The sequence below is a fragment of the Cetorhinus maximus genome, chromosome 8 (genome assembly GCF_964194155.1).
Source record: "Cetorhinus maximus chromosome 8, sCetMax3.hap1.1, whole genome shotgun sequence".
Taxonomy (NCBI): domain Eukaryota; kingdom Metazoa; phylum Chordata; class Chondrichthyes; order Lamniformes; family Cetorhinidae; genus Cetorhinus; species Cetorhinus maximus.
In genome coordinates this window covers 122170831-122198319 of record NC_135886.1, presented here as the reverse complement: position 1 = coordinate 122198319, position 27489 = coordinate 122170831, and the positions used below count along the sequence as shown (strand labels likewise).

Below are 27489 nucleotides of genomic sequence, written 5' to 3'. Positions count from 1 at the left end.
ATGGTTCCACAACAGTCTAAACATAACTGGATTTGTACAGCATTATAATTGAGCAAATTTACTGAAGCAATACATCACAGGTGAGAAGTTATGTATCATTATAAATAGTGAAGCCTCTCAAGTAGTCAAATCTAATATTTATAATACTATTTACCAACTTTGCAAAACTTGCTTAAAATGTGAAATTTTTGCACTTACATTATAAGCATTTTTGTTCTACTTCCCAAAGTAGAATTGCAGCATTTGCTCAATTTGTTCCACCTTTCTCCCTTGTTTATGCAATTGAACTTGTATCTTTCTCCAGTTTTCTATATGCCTCACCATGCCTTCTGAGCTCACCTTATCCATGGGGCCCGGCACCTGCTTCTTAATGCTCTTCACATAATCTGCTGACCACCCAAGTTCCATTCCTGGCCCTTATAACATTGCTGATTCTAACCCTTGCCTGACCAGTTTTGATGAAATTTGGAAGTCACTGAGCTCAACCATCTGTGAAGCATTAGAAGCATCATTTGGTAAAGGTGAAACCCGTAACAAGGACTGGTTTGAGACCTAGTTGGCTGAGATCAGAACCATCATCAATGCAATAATACAAAGCCTACATGATGCAAAACAAACCTCCAGCTAAAACATTGCACAACCCAAGAGTAGCCAAGACAGCCAGGCAAATGATAGGGAGATACTGTGCACATAAACAATGGATCAACTTATAGCAAGATATCCAAATTGCCTGAGAGAACGGAAATCTACGAGCTATGCATGAAGGGATCAAGAGGGCACTTGGTCCTACATCACCAAAGTTGACACCCCGAAGTCAGCAGATAGTGAAGTATTCAATGACAGAAACAAACAACTGGGCTGAACCCTACTGTTGTACTCCTGGGAGATGGATATTTCCAAGTCTGCACTTGACACTCTCCTGCAGCTTCCTGTCATGGATGAGTTAGATGACAGACCCTCATCACTTGAGCTCAAGAAGCCATAGACTGCTTAGCAAACGGACACCCAGCAAGGATAGAAACTGCTCAAGCATTGGAAGTTCTATCTATTACCACACCTTCATGACCATCACCTCCTCTATTGGAGGGTAGGATCCATTCCACAGGAGATGCTCGATGCAAAAATCACCACACTATACAAAAACAAAGGCGACGACTATAGGGCATGTCACTCCCTAGTGTTACAGGGAAGGCTGTTCCTAGGGTCATACTTATTACTTGCAGACCGAATGTACTCAAACAATGCAGTTTCCATGATGGCAGATCTACCATGGACATGATCTTCCCAAATGTCAGCTACAAGAAAAAAGTGTAGGGAACAGGGCATACCTCTACCTCACTTTCATAAATCTCACTAAGGAATTTAATACTGTCAACAAAGCAGGACTCAGCCAATTTTCCCCAAAATTTTGTAGTCCACCAAAGCTCCTCAGTCTCACCTGCTCCTTCCATGACAAATGCCAGAACTGTACAGTTTGATGACTCAACTTCCAACAAATGAAATAGGGCTGTGTCCTAGTCCCCAGTTTGGCATCATCTCTATGCTCTTGATCTTTGCCTTCCCTGCAGATATAGGAGTCTACTTACATGGCAAGCTCTACAATCTATCAAGACTGAAAGCAAAGTCAAATACACACTGCGTCCTGATCAGAGAACTCCTCTACATTTGATGCTGTGGTGGTCCCCATTAGGAAACTCAGCTACAAAGACTTGTTGATTGTCTCTTTCATACCTGTCACTTGTTCTCCCTATGAGCATCAAGAAAACCATGGTCGTGGGACAAGGTCCATCTCTAGCCCTGATCACAGAACCAGAGCAGAAGAAGCCCTTCAGCCCATCGAGTCTGCACTGACACGTGAGAAACACCTGATCAACCTACCTAATCCCATTTACCAGCACTAGGCCCATAGCCTTGAATGTTATGACATGCCAATGTTCATCCAGGTACTTTTTAAAAGGATGTGAGGCAACCCGCCTCCACCACTTTCCCAGGCAGTGCATTCCAGACCGTCACCACCATCTGGGTAAAAATATTTTTTCTCACATTCCCCCCTAAACCTCCTGCCCCTCACCTTGAACCTATGTCCCCTCATGACTGACCTTTCAACTAAGGGGAACAGCTGCTCCCTATCCACCCTGTCCATGCCCCTCAATCTTGTACACCTCGATCAGGTCGCCTCAGTCTTCTCTGCTCCAATGAAAACAACCCAGGTCTATCCAACCTCTCTTCATTACTCTCACTAAACAATACCCCACTGGAAGTGGTTAGTAAATTCTGCTATCGTGGGTCCAGTGCCAGACAACCTGTCTCTTGATACACACTATAGGGAAAGCAGCTCCACCTTCGGCTGACTCATGAAAGATTGGCCATTAGGACCAAGGTGATGATTTAAGGCCTGTGTCACAGCACCTTGTTGTACGGCTGTGAAACATGGACAACTTACAGTTAGGAAAATAAACCCAAAAATTTCCACCTTTGTTGTCTGCAGCACATTAAGGGCATATGCTGGCAGGACAAAATCATGAATGCAGCAGTCCTCGTAAAGACCATAAGACTGTAGGAACAGAAGTAGGCCATTCGGCTCATCGAGACTGCTCTGCCATTCAATGCGATCATGGCTGATCTGATAATCCTCAAATCCACTTTCCTGCCTTTTCCCCATAATCCTTGATTGTGTAACTCAGCCTTGAATACACTTAACAACCCAGCCTTTACAGCCCTCTGTGATAAAGAATTCCACCGATTCACTACCCTCGGAGCGAAGAAATTAAATGGGCAAACCCTTACTCTGAAATTATGCCCTCTGGTCCTAAACTCTCCCACAAGGGGAAATAATCTCTCAGCATCTACCCTGTCAAGCCCCTTAAAATCTTATATATTTCAACAAAGTCGCCTCTCATTCTTCTAAATTCCAATGAGTACTGTCCCAACCTACTCGACCTCTCCTCATAATAAAATCCCTCCATACCCGGGATCAACCTAGTGAGCCTTCTCTGGACTGCTTCCAATGCCAGTATATATCTTTCCCTAGATAAGGGGACGAAAACTATTCAGTATTCTAGGTGTGGTCTACCTAGTGCCTTGTATAGCTTTAGCGAGACTTCCCTATTTTTATACTCTACTCCATTTGCCTTCCCTATTACCTGAACTTGTATACTAGCTTTTTGTGATTCATGCACGAGGACCTTCAAATCCTTGTGCAGCAGCTTTCTCCATTTAAATAATATTCAGCTCCTCTATTCTTACTGCCCAAGTACATAACCTCACATTTTCACATTATATTCCATCTGCCAAGTTTATGACTACTTACTCAGTCTGTCTATATCCCTCTGTAGACTTTTTGCGTCATCCTCACCACTTGCCTTCCCACCTATTTTTGTCATCTGCAAACTTGGCGATAGTACATTCACTTCCCTCATCTAAGTCATTAATATATATTGTAAATAATAGTGGCTCTAGCACTGACCCGTGGCACTCCACAATGACACTCAGTAGCACTTGTGGCAGAACCTGCCTCTGAAGGATTGGCTTCTTCAACCTTCAGCAAAGGCGCACCATATGAAGACACCCCACCTGAAATGGATCATTTGCTGTGTCCATCATCTTTCGCAGATAGAAGGATGCCGACGATGACTATATTTAGTTGCACAAAGGCAAACTATATTTTATTAGAAAGGCCGCAGTGGAACTAGGAAATTAAATTATAAAACTAAAAACTACAAACATTGTAACTTCTTAAACTTTTGGCATCTCTGCTACTTTTCCTTTAGCATAATGCAGAAATATATTTGACTTTGGTCTAAACAATTTTAACAAACAGCCACACCCAAATCACACTTCCAAGACATCCACCTCAAAATAGATGATAGATTTAACAAAAAACATATACTGAAACATAACTGCAGCAAACTTTGAGTGTTTTCATTTACTTTACAAAGTCATTACCTGGAAGGTCCCAGATTTGATGACTGGTTAGTTTTGTCACTTGACCTTCGTCTGGACAGCAGTGATTTTGATGGGCACCAAGCAAGCTGGGGAGGAAATCAGACTATTTCTCAATCAATATCCAGCGATCCCTAATTGAAAGATGTTCAGGGATACAATTTAGGTCACAGCAGATCTCAGCTGTAATGCATCCCACAAACAAACCTACACACATACACAAAGATTACACACAAACTTCATCAATTAAACTATACACCAGCATGGATCAACACAGTGGTATAGAAGTTGTGAATATGCTTTAAGGCAGTGTGGGTTACAGAAAGGCTATGCAAGAATATTTGTAAATGTAATATTTTATGAAACTATTCAATAAAAGGAGCCATTTGTTTCAACACTTATATGTGCTTTTATTGATAAAAAACATTGTGGAGAAAATGCTCCACATATTTCACTAAATATCCTTATAGATTCCCCCACACCCCCCCTCCCCTCCAATAATCTCGAGTTTAGAAAAAGTCACTGTAGATTTCTGCAGGTTCTGGAATTCACGGTGTTCTGATTGTATGTGGACTCGCTTCACAGAGCATTAGTAGGTGGACTCCGTTTGCTGTTAAGTCCATTTGGATCCACTGGTACTGTTCATACTTTGTGAAGTGGTATCGCTCCCAACTTGAGTGAAAATACTTTCAGTGCCTGCTACCTCCACCATCACCTATTGTACAACATTTAAAAATAAAGTCCATTCCATCAAATAAATTTCATTTCTAATCCACTAAACCCACAATATTTAGCTATTGTGAGGTTTTTCTTGAATCTGTTCATAACTAATATAATATACATAGGCACATGAAACACTCATTTCATCCTGTGTACCAACATAAAGACCAATTAAGTATTAATCTTAATATTTTATTGGGTAAATGCTTTAAAATGTAACAATAGTGTTAAAACTACTACATTGTTCCACAATCCATGTCTCACAGACCCACTGATCATTTTTATTATAAAGTCCCTCCCCCCACTTTTTGACTTACAACCATATTATAAATGCCCATTTCAACAATCATCACACAAATAGTAATTGTAAAATTTTAATGTGGAAGGAAGATCTAGTCATAATGGAAGGGGGTTCTTCACATATACTGTGGTGCCATTATTTAACAGTTACTAACAAGAAAAAAAAATTTTGGGCACAAGCTACACCAGGTAGCCGTCAACCCAACATCACTGTAGCATCAGTAGGTAAATCAGTCTGCTGGTGACAGTGTTAACTCATCTCATTTTTAACATATAAAAAAAACACTAAAATAACTTAGAAACTAGATCCAAAAATTCTGAAAAGAATCAATTTCAATGTACAAAAACTGTCATACATGTGTTGTTACAAAAGTTTGAAACACAACTCTCTCGCTCTCTCAGTGCGATTGACAACCAGTGCAGTTACTGGGTCCAGAGTAAAATTAAGAAACAAGAGTTCAAACAACAATGGTAAAAATAATTAAACACATCTTTAGTATAAAGATTTCTTGCTGGTCTCTAAGATACAGATTAAAGAAACCCTTAGGTCTGAGAGGCACACTATGGGTCTTCTTCGATACAGCCACTGCATGGCAAAGTTACCAGTCATCAATGTTCAACAGTGCTCATTGAGAATCTTCAAATTATACTTAATTGAATCAATGTTACTAGCAAAACCAGTTAGAAATTGTACAAAAATAAAAAACAAATTGTTAAAACCTCCTGCAGTAGCCTTGAAGGACTGGAAAGCAGGCTTAATTCACAGCAGCATTAGATCATGGCTGGAGGCATCTTTGGTTCGGTCTGAACAACGACGTGATGTAACCTCTACTGCACAACAGTATATAAAAATTGAACATGTTCAAGAGGTGGCAGGTAATGTAACAGCCCCATAAAAATATTAAATATCTAATGCTTCAGTTTAACTATTTTTCTCAAAGGAAAAAAAAAATGACCAGCATGGACACATTGTCATGCTCCTATAGCTACACACAACGAGATATGTCCCGTTCCACCACGCCATGCAGAGAAGTATTGCTGACCTCGTCCTTGCAAGGCTGCAGGATTTTATTTATTTGTTTTCATCATTATTACACTGGTAGTAAAGTTTTGTATAATATCTGCATATATCAAGATTATTCCGATATGATCTCGGAGTCAGCATGACCAGTCACGTGACCCATTCAGAGTCGTATAGCACCATTTTTTTTCCCCACTAGTGGTGAGCTCAAGGAAAGGGTGAGCATGCCGAGATGATGGACATGATGTTCAGAGAAATTCAGTAAACTAAGTTCCACTTGGCAGCCAACAAGATTGCTCAGTTTGTGCTATTTTTTTTCAAAATTAAGGCAACACAAGTGAAATATAAACCATTTCTTTTGGACAATTACTGTGGATGCACAACTCAAATTCTCTCAATGTGAATAATGGAAGGAGTCATCTTAAGCTGCAAATTCACACACTCAACTGGCTTTCATAGGATGGAGGCAAAATCTTCTACTGCCAAAGTCTTACCAAGTCCAAAGACTGTACCTTTAATCACCATTTCATCTACACATTTGAGGATATTCAAAAGGGCAATTGATGGTTTTCTCCAACACTGATTAAATTTAAAAATCAGCCTGTTTGAACATATCCAATAAAGCAAACCATTAATGGATACTAGAAATTGCTATAGATCCTTTACAAAGGAGACAGTTTTTACTATAGGGTCTCAAACTTAGCTGATCCTTAATAATTAGCTGGATTTTTAATAAAAGTGCCTTCAAATGAAAACTGAGGTGACAACTGATCTTAAGGTTCTAATATATAATTAATGTTGGTGTATAATTACAATTATTTCAAAATTACATAGCCATATCCATGGCTAAAATTTAAATAGATTCAAAGTTAATGAAATAATAGGTGTAAGAGGAAATGCTTTTGAGGTATTGTCTCAGATTTGATTCAACTGTTTTAATGACAATGATCTAAAACAGATTAATCTATTCTTCCAAACCACAACAAAGGAACACTGTCCTTCAATATCAATTGTATAATAATTCCATGCACACGTAACCTAAACTCGTAATTTAGATAGTCACCTGCAGTCTTTTCTTTCCTGATACATGAATTATTTTTTTTTTAAAAAAGGAAGAACAGGCAAAAGTAGAGCTCAGCAAATAATACCATGTTATTAATCTTCATATTTCTAACTTATTTTACCATACTAAACCAGAAATTGATGATCTGAAACCTGTGAATGTTCCAGGTTTAACTGCTAGGATTTGTGGCAACTGAAAGCAGATATCTAAATTAACCCACATCTGATCATCTTGTTTCCCCAAACAGTTCATTTAATTGGAAAATTTGCACGGTCATAAAAAAAACTTTGCTAATTTAAATTTCAAACCCTGACCATAAGTGGCTGTGAAAAGTAAGTTTCACACAGATGTGTTGGGAGCCTCAGGTTGCACAAATACTGCATGTTAATAATTCCTGAGTTATAGCATCATGCTTGCCCAGTCACCTTGAGTCTCAACTCCCTCTTTTCCAGTATAATCAACAATGCCTCACATTGACTAATGCAATCATATTTAAGTTCTAAACGTAGAAAACAAAAAATTATGGTTAATCATCTATAAACTAAGCAGCTTAATTCAAACTATATTGGTTTTACCAAAGATTACAGGTATATAAACAGGTGCTCGAAACAAAGAATCACAGAAGGCCTAGCTAATAATTGGAAAAAATTAAGCCAATGTTTACAGTTTCCTAGAAGAAATTCCACATCTGTACTGTTTTTTTTTAAAAATAATTTGGTCAGAAATTGAGCTAGGAGAATTAATTTTTTTTGAAGAAATATTCATCACTCTGCTGCACTGCCAAAAGCCAAGTTAAAATTCAACAAATGGCTGATTATACATTTCAAAGGTGTTTCCTTATAACTCCAAGATATGTGTATTGGGTATACCCATCTGCATGGAAAGAAATTCTAAATCTAGTCATTATCTTCACTAATTTCAAAACTAAGTGCCCAAACCCAAAGGAAGTACTGAACACAGAATATATGGCCTCCTAGGGAGTCTTGTTATATACCTACTTTAAAATAGAAGTTTCCATTATTCCTGGGGAAAACAGCAAGTAGGTAGAGACTGAGTACACAAACGCCATCACAATGTTGTGCACTTTTGATCTGCATAATTACATTTCTGCACTTTTAACCCATAAATCAAATTAAATTTAATTTCACTCCATGCAAGTTTTTGAAAAAAACTTGAGTTTTGCCTCAAGTTCCATAATGAAGTCTTTCCCTACAAGGAATAAAAAACTGCATTATATAGGAATTTTATTTATATTATACCCACCCACCCACATATACACTGCCATATGGTATGAGGCATATTTTTGATTACTTTTCACCTGATAAGTATACCCAATAACAATTCTATGGTGGAAATTTTGAGAAGTATCTCAGTCATGGGAGGCTAAGTGCCTATTGAGTACCACACTTAATAGTTTGATACTTGAATAATTCAATGTAGCCCTTTTTATAAACTCTTGTTATCCTCTGAAAACTGCATTTTAAAACAAAAAGGTAGCTAGTTTAAAAAAGTCATTCATACTAAAATGTTGAGTATGACAAAGGAATTCATGCCAATCAAAAGCAGCAAAGCTGCAATGATGTGTAACTCCTTTACAGCATTTGAAACTATATAGTATACTGACGTTTAAGAAAGTTTATCCAATCATTAAAGAATTGAGGTCTAATATCTGCCGAAGAACAAAGGTACTATTTGAAAAAACTGTTCTTGCAACTTACAGCCTACCTCATTTCAACTCTCCTTCCATTCATCCACAGGTTTAGGAAATTTTGGGAATGCAAAAACAAAATGTGACAATTTCATTGGAACTTATTTTAAAAAGGCATGCTGAAAGAAAATATATTGATTCGTAATTATGAGATGATACCACCCGTTGCCAAATTGACATCAGCTAATAGCTGCATGCCACTATGACAACGGAAACTATCATCATAAAATGGTACAGTAATAGAGATAGCTAGACCAAGAAGGGGAAGGGTCCCCTGGGAAGAGGTCCGCTGAAAGATCAAGTGACTGGTCATGCAAGTCATTGTCAGGAATAATGGTTGTACGGTGGTAGAGGGTGTGCAATGCCATTCTGGTAGTGGTGATGCTGGCGGTGAGCTAGATACTCTGAGTAACTGAGTGTCATCTTTTCACTATGGTACCTGCAGAGAACAGAAAAAAAAAGTTCATTAGAGATTTTTTAAAAAGCCTCATAAAAGCACTCAGCCAATATGTTGAGCATCCCCATTATAGGTATTTAGACTGCAAGATTATCCTGGGACACAGGATCTCCCTTCCACACCAAGTGAATCAAAAAAACTAGATTCTGTGTTCTTTGAAAGGAGGATAATACAGGAACAAAGGTACTATATAACTGAATAAAACAATTTTGGTTTTGGCAAAAAAGCAAATAAGGATTAGTGCTCTATATCTTACCTCAAATTCTTTATACCAAGACAGCAACTAACAGCTCTATGTTCCATTTATTCCTGGTATTGTACTGTGGCATTCAAGAAATCCGATTCTCTTTTCTGCACCCTTGGTACCACATTCAAGTGTCAATCTAGTTTATGTTCTCAAAGTTTACTTCAGGACTTGAATAGAATATAATCTAACCTGACTGGTTCAGTATCGAGTGAGTGCTACGTTGGTGCTGTTGCCAGCTTTTGGATGAAGTGGTAAGCTGAGGTCAGAGGGGCAGGGACGTTCTCTTGCTGTCCCAAGATTTATCCTGCAACCAACAGCACCCCAAACGTATTAACCTGATCATTTATTACATTATTTGTAGGGCTTGCTATGCATAAATGTGCTACCCTAACAGATTATACCACAAAAATAAATTATTGGCTGTGAACTGTTTAGGGGAATCCTGAGGGCATGAAAAGCGTTATGTAAATACAAGCTCTATTTACAGATGGCTGGAATTGAGCAGTGAAGCTGTACTTTAACCTCAAAGTTTGGATGATGTTTAAAATGGTGAATGGTAAATCCCCAAACATATCTATTTTACCCATAATTACCCTGTACGTAATCAACCTTTATCTCAATAAATTTTTAACTTTCGCAATTCTGATGAAAGATCAGAGCTGAAATTTTAACTGTTCCTCTTTCCACAGCTGCTACCCGACCTGCTGAGTATTTCTAGCATTTTGTTTTATGCAAATATTGCAAATCAGTAAAATGAAAATTCTAAGGATTGTTATAAGTGACACCAAAATTATAGGAACAAGAACTACTGCGAGTTCGACACTCCAAATTCACTACACAGTTCCTGTCACTTTGCAGCTGGAAAGGAAAATTAGAGTATAGATATTACCATAGCCTTTTAGTATTTATGTCAACACTTACAAAAGACAGGAAGCAAAAGAAAGAATACAATGGTTAGATTACATACAAACATACGAATTAGGAGAAATAGGCCACTCGGCCCCTCGAGCCTGCTCCGCCATTCAATAAGATCATGGCTTATCGGATTGTAACCTCAATCCCACATTCCTGCCTACCCCGATAACTTTTCACCACCTTATTAATGAAGAATCTATTTAGCTCTGCCTGAAAAATATTCAAGGACTTTGGAACAAGACTCAAAACCCTCAGAAAAAAATATCTCCTCATCTCGGTCTTAAATGAGCGACCCCTTACTTATAAACTGTGACCCCTAGTTCTAGATTCTCTCACAAGAGGAAATATCCTCCCTACATCCACTCTATCAAGACCCCTCAGGATCTTAAAGATTTCAATCGAGTCACCTGGTGCTCTTCCAAATTCCAGTGGATACAAACCAAACCTGTCCAACCTTTCCTCATAAAACAACCCGCCCATTCCTGGTATTCATCTGGTAAACCTTCTCTGAACTGCTTCTAATGCATTTACATCTTTCCTTAAATAAGGAGACCAGTACTGTACACTAGTGCTCTGTATAACTGAAGCATAACACCTCCCTACTTTTATAATCAACTCCCCTTACAATAAATGATAAAATTCTATTTGCTTTCCTAATTATTTGCTGTACCTACATACTAACCTTATGATTCATGCACTAGAGCACCCAGATCCTTCAATCTCAGAGCACTGCAATCTCTCACCATTTAGATAAGCAGCTTCTTTTTCATTCTTTATGCCAAAATGAAGAATTTCACATTTGCCCACTTTATATTTTATTTGCCAGATCTTTGTCCATTCACAACCTTTTTTTTTCATTCAAGGGATATGAGCTTTGCTGGTTAGGCCAACATTATTGCCCATTCCAAATTGCCCTCGAGGTGGTGGTGGTGGTGGTGAGCTGCCTTCTTGAACCGTTGAAGTCCCTGTGGTGTAGGTACACCCGGTGTTGTTAGGGAGGGAGTTCCAGGATTTTGACCCAGCAACAGTGAAGAAACTGCGATATAGTTTCCAAGTCAGGATGGCGAGTGGCTTTTGGAGGGGAATTTCCAGGTGATGTTCCTATGCTCTTGTCCTTCTAGATGGTAGTGGTCATGGGTTTGGAAGGTGCTGTCTAAGGAGTCTTGGTGGGTTTCTGCAGTGCATCTTGTAGATGGCATACACTGCTACTACTGTGCGCCGGTGGTCCTTATGTCTCCTTCACAATTTACTTTCCTTCCTATCTTTCTGTCATCAGCAAATTTAGCAATCATACCCTTCATCCAAGTCATTTATATAAATTGTAAAAAGTTGAGACTCCAGCACTGATCCCTGTGGCACACCACTTGTCACATCTTGCCAACCAGAAAAAGGCCCATTTATGCCAACTCTCTGTTTCCTGTTAGCTAGCCAATCTTCTATGCCAATATGTTACCCCTTAACACCATGAGCTTTTATTTTCTGAAATAACCTTTGATGTGACACTTTATCAAATGCCTTCTGGAAATCCAAGTACAGTACATCCACCGGTTCCCCTTTATCCACAGCATATGTGATTCCTTCAAAGAACTCCAATAAATTGATTAAACATGATTTCCCTTTCACAAAACCATGTTGACTCTGCCTGATTGCCTTTAATTTTTCTAAGTGCCCTGCTATAACATCTTTAATAATAGCTTCTAACATTTCCCCTATGACAGATGTTAGGCTAACTGGCCTTTAGTTTCCTGCTTTCGGTCTCCTTCCCTTCCCTTTTTGTATAAAGGAGTTACATTTGCCATTTTCCAATCTAATGGAACATTCCCCAAAAGGAGGGAAAGTTGGAAAATTAAAACCACTAGACACTTCTTTCAAGACCTTAGGATGAAGTCCATCCGGACCTGGGAATTTGTCAGCTCACAGCCAACAATTTGCTCATTATCACTTCCCTGGCGATCATAATTTTCCCCGAGTTCCTCTCTTCCATCCATTTCCTGATTTACAGCTATTTCCAGGATGTTACTTGTGCCCTCTATAGTGAGGGCCGAAGCAAAATACTTGTTTAATTCACCCGTCATCTCCTTACTTTCCATGATCAATTCCCCAGGTGCACTCTCCATAGGACCAACACTTTGTTAACTCTTTTCTTATTTAAATGTCTATAGAAACTCTTACTATCCATCTCTATATTACTAGCTAGCTTTCTCTCTTACTCCAATTTTTCCCTCCTTCTTAATCTTTTTGTCATTCTTTGCCGTTCTTTATATACTTTTCAATCTTCTGACTTGCCACCCATCTTTGCATAATTATATCCTTTTTCTTTAAGTCTGATACTGCCTTTAACTTTTAAAAAAAAAATCATGGATGGTGGGCCCTCCCCTTGGAATTTCTCTCTCATTGGAATGTATATATTCTGTGTACTCTGAAATATCCCTTTAAATATCTGCCACTGAACCTCTATTGACCAATCCCCTAACCTCATTTCCCAGTTCACTTTAGCTCTGCTTTCATGCCCTCATAATTGCCCTTATTTAAGTTTAAAATACTAGTCTTGGACGCACTCGTTTCTCTCTCAAAATGAATGTAAAATTCAATCATATTGTGATCGCTGCTACCTCGGGGTAGTTTCACTATGAGGTTATCAATTAATCCTACCTGGTTGTTCAATATTAGGTCTAGTATAGCCTGCTCTCTGGTTTACTCCAGAACGTGCTATTCTAAGAAACTATCCCAAAAACATTCTATAAACTCATCTACGCTACCTTTGCCCATCTGCTTTTTCCACTCTATATGTAGATTAAAACCCCCCATGATTATTGCTGTACCTTTCTGACAAACTCCCATTATCTCTTCTTTTATATTCTGTCCTATTGTGTAATTAATTAGGGTCCTGTGCACCACTCCCACAAGCCACTTCTTGCCTTTATCATTTCTCATCTCTACCCAAACTGCTTCTACATCCTGGTTTCCTGAACTTAGGTCATCCCTCTCAAATGTGCTAATACCATAATTAATTAACAGAGCCACCCCTCCTTTTCCTAGCTTCCTGTCCTTCCTAAATGCCACATATCTTTGAATATTCAGATCCCAATCAATGTCATCCTGTAGCCAGCTATCAGATCATCTGTTTTGTTTCGAATGCTACATGCGTTTAGATAGAGCCTTCAGTTTTGTCCTTTTATTATTTTTGTAATGTCTAGCCTTATCTGCCGATTTACTCAGATTTGTACTCTGTCCCTTCCTGTCATGGGCTGTTTATCATTTCCCATATTAATACCTCTCTCTCTTGCCATGTCCCTACTCTTTGGTTTACCATATTTTCCCGAATTTGATCTCTTGCCCCCACTATTCAGTTTAAAGCCCTCTCTACTTCCTTAGTAATGTGGTTCGTGAGCCCCAGCACGGTTCAGCTGTAGACCGTCCCAACGGTACAGATCCCACTTTCTCCAATACTGGTGCCAGTGCCCCAAAAACCAAAACCCAATTTTCCCACACCAGTCTTTGAGCCACGCATTCATTTCTCTAATCTTATTTGTCCTATGCCAATTTGTACATGGCTCAGGTAATAATCCAGAAATTATTGCCTTTGAGGTTCTGCTTCTTAATTTGGTGCCTAGCTCCTCATACTAACTGTGCACTGTTTGCCTTCTACATTATTTTTAAATCCCTCCCTCCATGGGCTCACCCCACCTCGTCTCCATAATCTTTCTATCCCTCCCACTCCCAACTCCATAACCTCCTTTCCCCCCACCTCCATGATTTCCTCCCTAAACCTCTCCGTCTTTCATTCCTCCTTTAGGATGCTCTTTAAAACGTAACTCTGGCCAAAGTTTTGGTCTCTACTATAATATCGCCTTAATTGGCTCTGTCAATTTTTGCTTTATAACGCTCCTGTGCTGCGCCTTGGGACATTTTTTTATGCTAAAGATGCTCTAAATACAAGCTGGATAAAGAATACCTATTGCAATGCTGTTTCAAATGATTAGGCAGGCATGAGGTCTCTAAATACAAATTCTAAAGCAAAGCTTTCCATTTCACAAAAAGCTGAAACTGTAATGTTCAATACTCTGGTTCATCACTCAACAGAAGTCAGAGCACAACTAATCTTCCCACAAATTATGAATATTTTACAGAGCCGCAAGCCTATTCCACTAACGTGCAATGTGCAAACAAAGCTCTGTCTCAATGACATGGTGATTTTTCTATACAGTGAAGTTACCTATGAAACTCAAATTTGATCTACATATTGATAGCACAGCAGAATGAAATGCTCGTAGACTGGGGATATCAGTGACTTGGGGTGGAATACACACAAAAACAGTTGACTTCTCTTTGCATGTCTCCCCATGTCACCAATTTACCCATCTCATTAACATTTCACTCAGTTGTCATACTGATTCAGACTTTAATAAAATCAAAATGTTACCAAAATTCTACCAGAGACACAGGAATTTGCCATCACACTAAGCCTTGTCAGTCAGTAGGAATGCACCAAGGGAAATTGGTTTCCAGGGGCTTGTCCAATAAAATGGAGGCAACGCTCCTTCATATTCTGCCTCATTTCCATTGTACTAAATTAATGTCCCAAGAAGCTAGGGATAACACTCAATGAACTTACTTCACCTATAAAAGGTTTCTGTGCAATACAGGAATTTGTTGCTGGAATGGATTTTATGTAGCAACCCAACCGTACCATCACTGTTTCTACTGATTATGACTCAGATTGCATCTAGTATTTTGTCCAAGTGACTGTATTTTATCTGTGAACTCAGTAAGTGGTAAAAAGCTAATAATTTGTGGTAACATTACAGCTAAACCCATCCCTTACCTCAGCCTCTCACTTTGCACCAGAGGTTATAAATATCCAAGAGTGGAATCTGAAATTAATAATTTCCTTTCTCCTGCTCAAGAATGCAGAGATCAATTCTCATAACCCAAATAGGGCCATGGCTGAGAATAATCAACTCAGGACAGATTAGAAATCAAACCTCTAAACTTTGCTTTGTTTTGTACCCTTTGATAATACAAAGAAAATTGATGGACTGCAGTAGTTCATCACCACCTTCTCGCAGGTACTCAAGGATGGGGAACAATTGCTGGCTCTGCCACCGACGCCCACATTCCATGAAATAATATATAAACAATTTTTGTTCCCAGTAGGACCAACAATGCATGCACTGTAGACAACTGGTATTACCTATGACAGACTGAGTCAGTCAACTGCCAGTTTAGAAAACTGCAATAATTGTTACATCAAGGATTGTGAGTACAGAATCATAAAAAACAAATAAATTCTTGTAAGGCCCAGAGATTAATTATAACTTTGCTTCAAGGTATTCATTGTTTGAATGTGATGGTAATTCAATATACATTATTTTGATGTATTTCAGATTTGTGCAAGAGACTGATTTCAGATCTATTTCATATTAATAACATGCCAAGAGGCATTAAAGTATTGTCATCTATCCATCATTTCCGTATGTTTGTATATTCCCTTTAGTGCCATCATGTCTCTTTACAACCATATGCTTACACTGCATTAAGATAAAAATAAAATACTGCAGATGCTGGAAATCTGAAATAAAAACAGAAAATGCTGGAAAAACTCAGCATGTCTGACAGCTCTGAAGAAGTCATACGGACTTACAACGTTAATTCTGTTTCTCTCTCCACACATGCTATCAGACCTGCTCAGATTTTCCGGCATTTTCTGTCCTTATTCCTTACATTGCATTCCTTTGTTAGTTGTCAACTTGCCCACATTTACTGACTTACACTGATCCTTTCTCTGTACCCGGATCTCTGTGTTCCCCATCTCCTTGTTTTTACTGTCCACTATTGATGATAATGCCTTTCACCATCGGTCACCCCCATCAAACAAGTTTAAATTTGCCGCCATTGTTTTATTGGTCTTTTCAGCAAGGAAATTAGTACACAAAAAAGACCAATGGTAAATGAAAAAAGTAGCATTGTGGGGTGTAAGGGCAGGTTTAGAAGAAGTCTGTCTCTCCCAAATAGCTCACATTATACCTACCTTGCATGCCCTGGACCTTCATCAAAAATAAGGATCATAGTTCCATAGTGAAAACCATGGAAATCTCCAGAATCAAATTTTAAGATTGGCCAAGTTAGCACAATATATGAGGATTTGCTACAATGAAGAAATTACAGTTGAGTATGAATAATTGCTGCCCTATTACAATTGCAGCAATGCCTAATGCTCTAGACAGTTTATTTATAAATGATGCTGTATCCTACTTAATTAGTGGACGAGAGAATCAAAGACCAGTCAAAATTTTAATGCTAATGCTAGAGGTCAGATCAACTAGGTTTGCGAGCACATTAAAATTTACATGTCAAAAAAGATGGTTTGCATCTGAATAAAAAAGTGCTACACAAAGCCAGCTACACAGCATGTTTTAGCTCTCTTCCATAATTCAAAATTTTCGCATGGCTGATATTCATTACAGCACCAGGTGATTGCTGAGTAACATGTATTTAGCTTTCTTCATTCTGTAAACCGTGATTGTGGAATGGTGGGGGAAGTTCCCATCACGATACTGATTTCTCTTCATAGGCATTTAACTATATTTTAAGTTTACTGAATTGCAAACATTTAATCAATCTGTAATTAGCAATATTGCTGCAGGTATTTTCTTAAAACTGTTGCCTGCATCCATTACTAAACTGTTGCAGAATGATTAAACAATGCAAGATAGCAGTTTACTCAAATATTTTTCCAAGTTTGAAAACATTGGGATAAAGAAATGGAAACTCATCACACTGGGCTTCCATCTCATTTGCCTTCCATTTACACTTGCAGGGTACTTCCAGAATGAGAATGAAACTCTTCCATCTGAAATAGGTGGCCATATATAAATAGTGTGCCGGTATTATCGGAACACCTCCTGTATTATCTTCCAGGGTTTCTAACTGGTAGAGGCACAATGGTGCAACAGCTAAATCTGAACCAAGAAATATGGTGGGTTCAGCTTCAGTCATAGGACAGCCTGGGTCTGCTTTGTGCTGGGGTGGGGGAATAAAGGAAGTCTAGCATACATACATGGATTTATAATAACATTTACATAATATTTTAATTGATGCTTTTATACCAACATTTAGGTATAAAATTGCCTTTGTAAACACTTATATTTTTTATTCCTTTTATTGCTGAAAAAAGACATGCTGTCAAAGCTTTTCATCTTCCACTCATCAGGACAGCTGCAAGAATGCCGAAGGGAGCAACAATTTATATTACATGAGAAAAGGGTGCTGATTGGTTGGCAAGTTGGCTCTGATGGGTTGAGGAGTTGCCATGAAAAATGCATCGGGGGCTATTGTCCCCATGCTTTTGTTCAATTCATAAAAGGTACATTGCCTGGATGCATTCCTTTTGCCTGCAGCGGACAGATCCCTGCATTCAAATGTACCTCCGAGCAAGTGTAAGTGAGCCACATTGAGAGCCTAAATTGATTGTTAGTGTAATTCTTAGCACACTCAGGATTGTTCAGCAAGTGCTGCCCAATCACCGAATCACATCTAACGTTACACACCATATTGAGTTTTGCAAGCATGGGCTGGTTGAGCACAGTCAGTGCTCTGCTTATTGCAAACAGTTGAAGGGATGTGCTGTTTGATACGATCCAGTCGTCAGGACGTCGTACCGCCCTATGTGCCTGGCAACGGGCCAGCAATTAAATTCATCTACCACATTATTCATTTGTGTGGTAGGCAGATCATCTTTTTGGTTTGACATCAGCAACCCAATAGTGGAAAATTCCATTTGTCTTGCTACTACATAGTGGCAACATGAAATGGCCAGCTTCACCTCTGGCTCAAACTTTTGAAGTACTTTACCCTTCTAGGGTAATTTGAAGTAGACTGGGCACTTTTTAGGTCTGAAAATATCAGTCTTAGGCCCATTCATTAGTATGCATGATGCACAGTGAGTAATGATCTGATGGGGCAGCCATTATCCTGCAGGATAGCTTTGATGCGCCTTATTTTGGCGTCAAGTTTGCATGCTGAGCAAGTAGCTCAGGCTCTATTTACTAAATTGCTGATAAGACCAATCATATTATGGCATTGGGAGCTGTAGGAATCACGGTGTACATTGTAGGCTTCCTTTTACTTCCCCTTTGTTTGTTCTGTGGCCTCCATGCCCGTCCACTCAGTTTCATTTTAGCGTGTCCACTTCTTTCTGGGTGTGGATTCCAAGCCCAATACACAATGGGACAATTTTTCTCTACTAGCTTCTTCACCCTTCTGCTATAATTAGTCAGCTCCCTCTTCCTTTACTGCTTTTCAAACTGTCCATAAATCATGCTCTGCTTTGCCTGCTGTAGCTCTTGCTCCTCTTGCTGCCCAATCACACCAGATCATACAAGCAACTCCCTACTCAAATTCAGTCTCTTTATAGTCCTGAACTCCACTTGAGCCCTGAATTTCAGGTGTTTCCAGCAGCCATTTTTCATATTTTGATAAAATATATATCGATATCCTTATTGTCCAGTTCTTAAAATTTAGAAATTAGCAAACACCCTTTTCAAATGGCTGAAGCTATATTTGCCAGTGACCCTCGAACAATAGGAGCTAACGTTGCAAAAACTTGCATCCTGTTATTTCTGAAGAGACACTAACGCCTGTGAGCTGCAGGGACCAAGTTCAATTAGAACTATACAAAGGCCATCTGCATTTCATAAGCCAGGCCTAGCCAACTGGAGCCTATCCGTCTGCTAGGGCAAAGAATCCCACAACCTCCCTTTCAAGTCTCTGTGGTTGGAACATTTAGCAATCTTAGGGGCCGCAACAAAGGGATACCCTTTGTCAAAGCCAGAGAAGAGAGGTGGGGGCTATGTGACATGGGCGCTGCTTGTGGAACCAGTAATATTGCCCAATGGAACTGCAAAGCTCAGTCTGCTATTTTAACATCTACAGGCTACAGCACAGAAAAGGGGCTCTGCCCAGATTGAACACCTCACCTTCATTTACACTGTTTCTACTGGAGCTTCTGCACCATCGCCTACAAAACGGTTTAATCTCTGCATGCCCATCGCCTTGTGCTATGTTAACTCCACTGAAAAAGTGAATTATACAGCATTAGTTTTCAGCGTGCTGTCCTCCATGAAGGAATACCTCATTGATCTTTGATTCTGGACACACATTAAACAATAATACTTTTCTGTGGTCTTTGCCCTGTAAACCTCTCTTTTCTCTATCCCTCTTTTATTGTCTGAGTGCAAAGGGGGCTGTGTGGCAAACCACCCTCCCTCATTTTGAGTTGTACAAATAAACTAACCCTTTGAGTTCATCCCATCACAAGTTTGCTGTGGGTTATTAATAGAAATTGGATCACACCAAAATTGAGGGGTTGGGAAATGCATCACTGCATATAAAGGGGGAAGCAAACCAAAACATCTTTGTTTACGGATGGGTGACGAGAGGATAAATCAGGGCTGTTTTAATTAAAATCCTGGAATTCCTTGACAGCAATGTGCAAGCACCCATACCACATGGACTGCAGCAGTTCAAGGCAACTCACGAACACCACCTTCAAGGATAATTAGGGATGGGCAATAAATGCTGACCATGCCAGCAATATCCCATGGACGAAAAAAAAATCAGAACACCAGGAAGGTAGATGTGAATTAAAGAGCACGTAGAGAGAGGAGCGAGATGCCATTAAAGAGCACGGAGAGTGAGAGGCAAGAGGCCATTAAAGATTATGGAGAGAGGCGAGAGGCCATTAAAGATCATGAGAGGGAGCGACGAGACACCAATAAAGGGCGCGGAAAGAGAGATAATGAGACACCATTAAAGAATGCGAGGGGGAAAAGAGTGCAGAGAGCAGCTGATTGGCGAGTAGGATTGGTGAGTACTTCTAGGCTTTAAAGTAAAAGTTTTTAGTTTGTGTATAGGGCTCTACTCTTTTTTTTCCTCTTTCTTAAAAATAGTTTGTTAAGTATAGGATCGATACTGGTGTAAAAAAAAATTACAATAAAAGGTAAAGAGCAGGGGATTCTTCAAGTGTAACGAGCAGGGATACTAGAATGATTAATGAATAAATTAAATAAAATACAATAGTGATGGCTGGACAGGTGATGTGTTGCTGCTGCAGCATGCCCTGAGATCTGCTGGACACCAAGGCGATCCAGTGAACACATCTGTAGTAAGTGTTTGCAGCTCATGGAATTTCGGATCCGAGTTAAGGAGCTGGAGTCCAAGCTGCAGACATTGTGCCACATCAAGGAGGGGGACAATTACCTGGACACTTTGCTCCAGGAGGCAGTCATACACCTCAGATTAGGTAATTCAAATTTGGTCTGTGATCAGGGACAGGAGGGTGCGACTGCAAGTGAGGCAGGTATGGGGACCCAGGGAGTAGCTTTCAAGGGGCCACGGCCCCTGCAACTGTCCAACAGTTACAAGGTTCTTGCAAGCTGTGTGGACGAGAACGGGGACTGCAGGGAGGATGAGTGAACTGGCCACGGCCTGTGGTACAAGGAGCCAGTCAAGTTGGGGGGGGAGAAATAGGAACATGGTAGTGGTAGGGGTCAGTATAATTAGGGGGAATAGATACTGTTCTCTGCATCCGTGAGCGTGGCCCAAAGGTTGGTGTTGGAGGAATGGGATTCAGTTCATGGGGCACTGGCACCAGTATTAGGGTAGAAGGGAGCTGTTCCGATGGGATGGTCTTCACTTCAACCATGCTGGGACCAGTGTCCTGGCGAATCGATTAACTAGGGCTGTAGAGAGGGCTTTAAACTAAATGGGGTGGGGGGGATAAGAGAGAAAGAGGGTGGGTTCTGGAGAGGGGGTACGTTAACTTACAAAACAAAAGGATATGGCAGCTACTTAGGTAATGATACCCAGAGTGTGACAGCAAGGGGCAGTGCACAAACAAAAAAAGAAACTAGCAAATAGGGTCAAAGGGGGAAAAAATGGTAAAAAGGCAAATTTAGTGGCTCTTTACTTAAATGCACGCAGTATTTGGAACAAAATAAATTAATTAATGGCACAAATAGAGGTTAATGGGTATGATCTTATTGTCATTATGGAGACTTGGTTACAAGGAGTGCAAAGCCAGGAACTAAATATTCAGGGGTGTGTGACTTTTTGAAAAGACAGACATGAAGGAAAGGGTGGTGGGGTAGCTTTGTTAGTACGAGATGGAATAAATATGATAGCAAGAAATTATCTTGGATTGGAAGATGTAGAATCCATATGGGTGGAGGTAAGAAATAACGAGGGGAAGATGACACCGATGGGAGTAGTCTATAGGCCCCCTAACAGTAATTATACTGTAAGACAGAGAATGAATCAAGAGATAATGAGGGCATGTAAAAAAGGCAGAACATTAATCATGGGTGACTTTAATCTTCGTGTAGACTGGGAAAATCAAATTGCCATGAGCAAGAATTAGGAGTTTATTCAGGACAGTTTCCTAGAACAATATGTTATGGATCCAACCAGGGATCAGGCTATTTTGGATCTGGTAATGTGTAATGAGGCAGATTTAATAAATGATCTGAGAGTAAAAGATCCCCTAGGAAACAGTGACCATAACATGGTTGAATTTAGCATTCAGTGAGTGAGAAACTTGGGTCGGAAACAACTGTGCTTAACTTAAATAAGGGTAATTAAAAAGGGATGAGGGCAGGGTTGCCTGGAGTGGTCTGGGAAAGGAGTTTAGCAGAAACGACAGTTGATGAACAATGGCAGATGTTTAAGAAAATAGTTCATGGCTCACAACAAAGATATATCCCAGTGAGGAAGGAGGATTCTAGGAAGAGGATAAACCAACCATGGTTAACCAAGGAAGTTAAGGATAGTGTCAAATTGAAAGCAAAAACATACAATGTGGCAAAGATTAGTGGTAAGCCAAAGGATTGGGAAAGTTTTAAAAACCAACAAAAGATAATCAAAAAATAAAGAGGGAGAAAATAAACTTTGAGGGTGATCTAGCAAGTAATATAAAAACAGACAGTAAGAACTTCTTTAAATATATAAAAAGGAAGAGGGAGGCCAAAGTGAACATCAGCCCCTTAGAGAACGAGGCTGGGGAAATAATAATGGGGAACCAGGAAATGACAGAGGAGTTGAATAAATACTTTGCATCAGTCTTCACAGCAGAAAACACTAATAGCATTCCAAGAATGCCAAATAATCAAGGAGCTGGGGCGGGGGGGGGGAGAGAATAAATACAACAACTATCACTAGAGACAAAGCACTAAGGACACTGATATGGCTAAAGGCTGATAAGTCCCCTGGACCTGATGGGTTACATCCTAGGATATTAAAGGTAGTAGCTACACAGATAGTGGATGCACTGGTAGTAATCTTCCAAGAATCCTTAGATTCTGGAGAAGTCCCAGAAGATTAGAAAACTGCCGATATAATGCCTTTATTCAAAAAGGGGAGAGAGACAAAAAACAGGTATCTAATAGGCCAGTCAGCTTAATATCCGTCACTGGGAAAATGTTAGAGTCTATTGCAAAGGATGTAATAGCAGACCATTTAGAAATGCATAATATAATCAAGCAGAATCAGCATGGCTTCATGAAGGGGAAATCATGCCTGACAAATTTATTAGAATTCTTTGAGGAGGTAACAAGCAGGATAAAGGTGAATCAGTAAATGTAATATATTTGGATTTCCAAAGGGCATTCAGTAAGGTACCGCACATAAGACTACTTAAGAGCCCACAGTGTTGGGGATAGTATATTAGCATGGATAGAGGATTGGCTAACCAATAGAAGACAGTTGGAATAAGGGGGGCATTTTCAGGATGGCAACCTGTAACTAGTGGAGTGCCACAGGGATCAGTGCTGGGACCACAATTATTTACAATATATATTAATGACTTAGATGAGGGAAGTGAATATACTATCGCCAAGTTTACAGATGACACAAAAATAGGTGGGAAGGCAAGTGATGAGGATGACAGTCTATAGAGGGATATAGACAGGTTAAGTGAGTGGACAAAAATTTGGCAACTGGAATATAATGTGGGAAAATATGAGTTTATGCACTTGGGCGGGAAGAATAGAGCTGAATATTATTTCAATGGAGAAAGACTGCATAAAGCTGCAGCAGAGGAATTTGGGAGTCCTCGTGCATGAATCCCAAAAAGCTAGCGTCCAAGTTGAGCAGGTAATAGGGAAGGCCAAATGGAATGTTGGCCTTTATTTCAAAGGGGAAGGGAGTACAAAAATAGGGAAGTCTTGCTAAAAACTATACAAGGCACTAATTAGACCACACCTAGAATACACTGAACAATTTTCGTCCCCTTATCTAAGGGGAGATATACTGGCATTGGAGGCAGCCCAGAGAAGGTTCACCAGGCTGATCCTGGGTATGGAGGAATTTTCTGATGAGGAGAGGCTGAGTAGGTTAGGCCTGTACTCAATGGAGTTTAGAAGAATGAGAGATGACCTTATTGAAACATATAAGATTCTTAGGGGGCTTGACAGGGTAGATGCTGAGAGGCTGTTTCCCCTTATGGGAGAGTCTAGGACCAGCAGACATAATCTCAGAGTAAGGGGCTGCCCATTTACGACAGAGATGGGGAGGAATTTCTTCTTTCAGAGGACAGTGAATCTGTGGAATTCTTTACTGCAGAGGGCTGTCGAGGCTGGGTCGTTATGTATATTCAAGACTGAGATAGACAGATTTTTAATCAGGAAGGGAATCAAGGGTTATGGGTAAAAGCCAAGAAAGTGGAGTTGAGGGTTATCAGGTCAGCCATGATCTCAGTGAATTGCGGAGCAGGCTCGATGGGCCGAATGACCTACTTCTGCTCCTACGTCTTATGAATTAGTTTCAAATTTAAAGACTAGAAAGTATAGAATTTAAGAGCCATGAAAGGTTAATGACATAACGCTTCACGTTGGATATACAGAATCTACAATATATCTAGGGCTACATATGGATTAAGTTATGTTGGTAAGACAGATAAATGCTAAGCTTGAAGAACAGCAGGCATCACTGTATTAAACATTGGGAAGAAAGGCTTATATAAGATCTGTTTCAGAATGTGGCCAGCCAACACACAGTGAACCAGGAGAGAGGATGACGGTGACTACTTGTTTTTATATAGTGCCTTTATTGTAGTAAAATGTCCCAAGGCACTTCACAGGAGTGTTATCAAACAGATCTGACACTGAGTCACATAAGGGAATGTTAGAGCAGATGACTAAAAGCTTGGTCAAAGAGGTATGTTTTAAAGGACAAAAGAAAAGTCATGATGGGGAGAGGAAAATGAGGGAATTTCAGAGTTTAGGATCTTGACAGCTGAAGGTACTGAAGGTGTTGCTTAACTGGGAGCCAATGTGGATCAGTATATACATAGGGGCAATGGGTGAATGGACAACACTTCTTGATGACATCAAGTCTATGGAGGGTAAAAAATGGAAGTCCAGCCAGGACTGTCAGAATAGACTAGGCTAGAGGTAATAAAGTCATCAATAACTGTTTCAACATCAGATCAGCCAAGGCAGGGATGGAATCAGGCAATGTTGGGAGGTGGAAATAGACAGACTTCGTGATGGTCTGGATATGCCATTGGAAGCTCATTGTGGGGCTCAATGTGACACCAAAGGTTATGAACAGTGTAAAACAAAAACAAAAACAGAAATACCTGGAAAAACTCAGCAGGTCTGGCAGCATCGGTGGAGAAAAGCACAGTTGACGTTTCGAGTCCTCATGACCCTTCAACAGACGGCCTACCTTGAAGAAGTTTTGCTCTACTCTCCGACAGGATTTTCGTATCTCTCTTTTGCCTTGTTATTTCTGTTTTTGTTTTGGATTTCCAGCATCCGCAGTTCTTTGCTTTTATCTCTGTGTTTAAGTGACTGCCACTTCTCTTCAAGGAATGCCTACCTTGAAGAAGTTTTGCTCTACTCTCCGTCAGGATTTTCGTATCTCTCTTTTGCCTTGTTATTTCTGTTTTTGTTTTGGATTTCCAGCATCCGCAGTTCTTTGCTTTTATCTCTGTGTTTAAGTGACTGCCACTTCTCTTCAAGGAATGCCTATCTTGAAGAAATTTTGCTTTACTCTCCGTCAGGATTTTCGTATCTCTCTTTTGCCTTGATATTTCTGTTTTTGTTTTTGTTTTGGATTTCCAGCATCCGCAGTTCTTTGCTTTTATCTTTATGGACAGTGTAGTTCAGCCTCATCCAGCCAAGGACTGTAACGCAGTTGGTGGTTAAGGAACAAAGTTTGTGGCATGGACAGTTTCCCCAATATTTTATTAAAGGAAATTTCTGCTCATCCAGTACTTGATGTAGCAGTCTGACAATTTAGAAACAGTGCAGGGATCAATTTTAACATGTACAAGGGCTTTGGAAAGGAAAGGGTGGTTGGATATGGAGCATTAGTCTGCAAGGAAGATGCCAACGGTTTGCTTGAGAATAGGGGTGATGGTGGCAGATTTGAAGGAGCAGGGAATGGCACCTGAGCAGAAAGAAATGTCAATATCAGTAAACATGGGAGCCATGAAAGGAAGTTGGATAGTTAGCAGTTCAGTGGGAACAGGATCAAGAATAGCAGCACATGGGTCTTACGACAAGATGAACTTGGAAAAGGCATGAGGGGATTATAGGGAAGAAACTAGAGGAAGATACAGATTGGTTGGAGGGGGTAGTGGGAGGGTGAGCAGAGGGATATTTAGGGGAAGTCTGGCCTAGTGGGTAGACTAAGGGACGGAACCAGCAGAAGCAACTGAACAGATGGTCACAATCTTAGTGACAAAGAAATCCACACACTCTTTACACTTATTGTTGGAGGAGAGGGGTTTAAGGCCATTTTTCAATAGAGTAAAGCAGGCAATTGTTTGTGCATTCCAAGATGATTCTGGTAAAGTGAGCAATTTTGGCAGATGAGAAAAGGATCCAAAAGGGCTTTACGTGGTCAATGGCTAAGCCATTAATCCACTGTATCCATTCAAGTTTGCATCCCTTGAATTTGAAGCAGCAGAGATAGAGGAAGAGAGAGGGAGGTGGAGGAGGAGGAATAATAGGAAGGCGACAAGAGTGATGAATGAAGAAAATAGCCTGTGTAGGAAATCACTGTGCGTCTGGACTTGTCCAACGTGTTGTCCTCATAATATGTTAGCCAAAGACAAAGGCAACAGAAAGGGCAGTCAAGAGAAATAACTTGCATTTATGTAGCACCTTTCAGGACTTCAGGATGTCCCAAAGTATTTTATAGCCAATAAAGTAGTATTTTTGAAGTGAAGTCACTCTTGCAGTGTAGGAAATGCAGAGCAACACCATAACATCATAGATTAAGGGATTACCAGAGAAAGAAAAAGGGCGCTAGCTGTCATAATTGGAGAATGGTAGGTGTGGGGAATTCTATAATTAGGGGCTTGACAGCCAGTTTTGCAGCTGTGATCGAGTGTCCCAATGGTGCATTACCTCCTGGAATACCAAGGAAAGGGACATAAGGGAGCAAATATATCTGGAATCAAAGAGAAAGCAGCCAAGATTTGTGGTTCACGTAGAAATCAATGAAACTGTACGATGGAGCTCTTGGAGACAGATTAAAAAGAGTTTAGCTAAAATGCAAAACTACTAGGGAAATTTCAGGATTACTCTCATAGTCACTTGTGAGTGGCAGATTAGTCAGGCCAATGTGCAGCTAGGAAAGATGGGCTAGGAGAGTGTTTCATTTTTTAGGATGCGGGATAAATTCTTGGGGACGGCGGGAGGAAGCTACTTAAAACGGATCAACTGATGTTGATGTCCTTTCAGAGGGTAACGGGAACAAATACTCCAAAACTCCAGCCAAGATCTAACTAGAGTTTTACACAAGTTCAGCATAACCTCCTTGCTCTTGTACTCTATGCCCTTTATTAATGAAGCTTAGGATACTGTATGCTTTATTAACTGCTCTCTCCACTTGTCCTGCCACCTTCAGTGATCTATGCACATATTTCCTGAGGCCCCTCTGCTCCTGCACCTCAAGAATTGTACCCTTTATATTGCCTCATGTCCATCTTACCAAAATGCATCACCTCACACTTCTCTGCATTGAACTTCATCTGCCGCCTATCTGCCCACTCCAACAGCTTGTCCATTTCCTTTTGAAGTTGTATACTGTCCTCTTCAGTTTACAA

At 40.0% G+C, this 27489-nt stretch overlaps 1 protein-coding gene across 4 annotated transcripts in view; it reads right to left on the bottom strand.

Moving 5' to 3' along the window:
• Positions 1 to 4427: 4427 nt before the first annotated feature.
• LOC144683939 (nuclear protein AMMECR1-like) overlaps positions 4428 to 27489 on the bottom strand; it is a 138152-nt gene continuing 115090 nt past the window's right edge. Inside the window, exon 6 of one of the 4 annotated variants that reach the window (XM_078547539.1) lies at positions 4428 to 4657. In XM_078547539.1, the coding sequence (XP_078403665.1) occupies positions 4654 to 4657 (4 nt within the window). In that variant the 3' untranslated portion in view covers positions 4428 to 4653. Of the gene's footprint in view, positions 4658 to 5023; positions 9194 to 11068; positions 11145 to 27489 lie in introns of those variants that run through there. The other 3 variants (XM_078547538.1, XR_013577369.1, XR_013577370.1) reach the window with 3 other exon arrangements.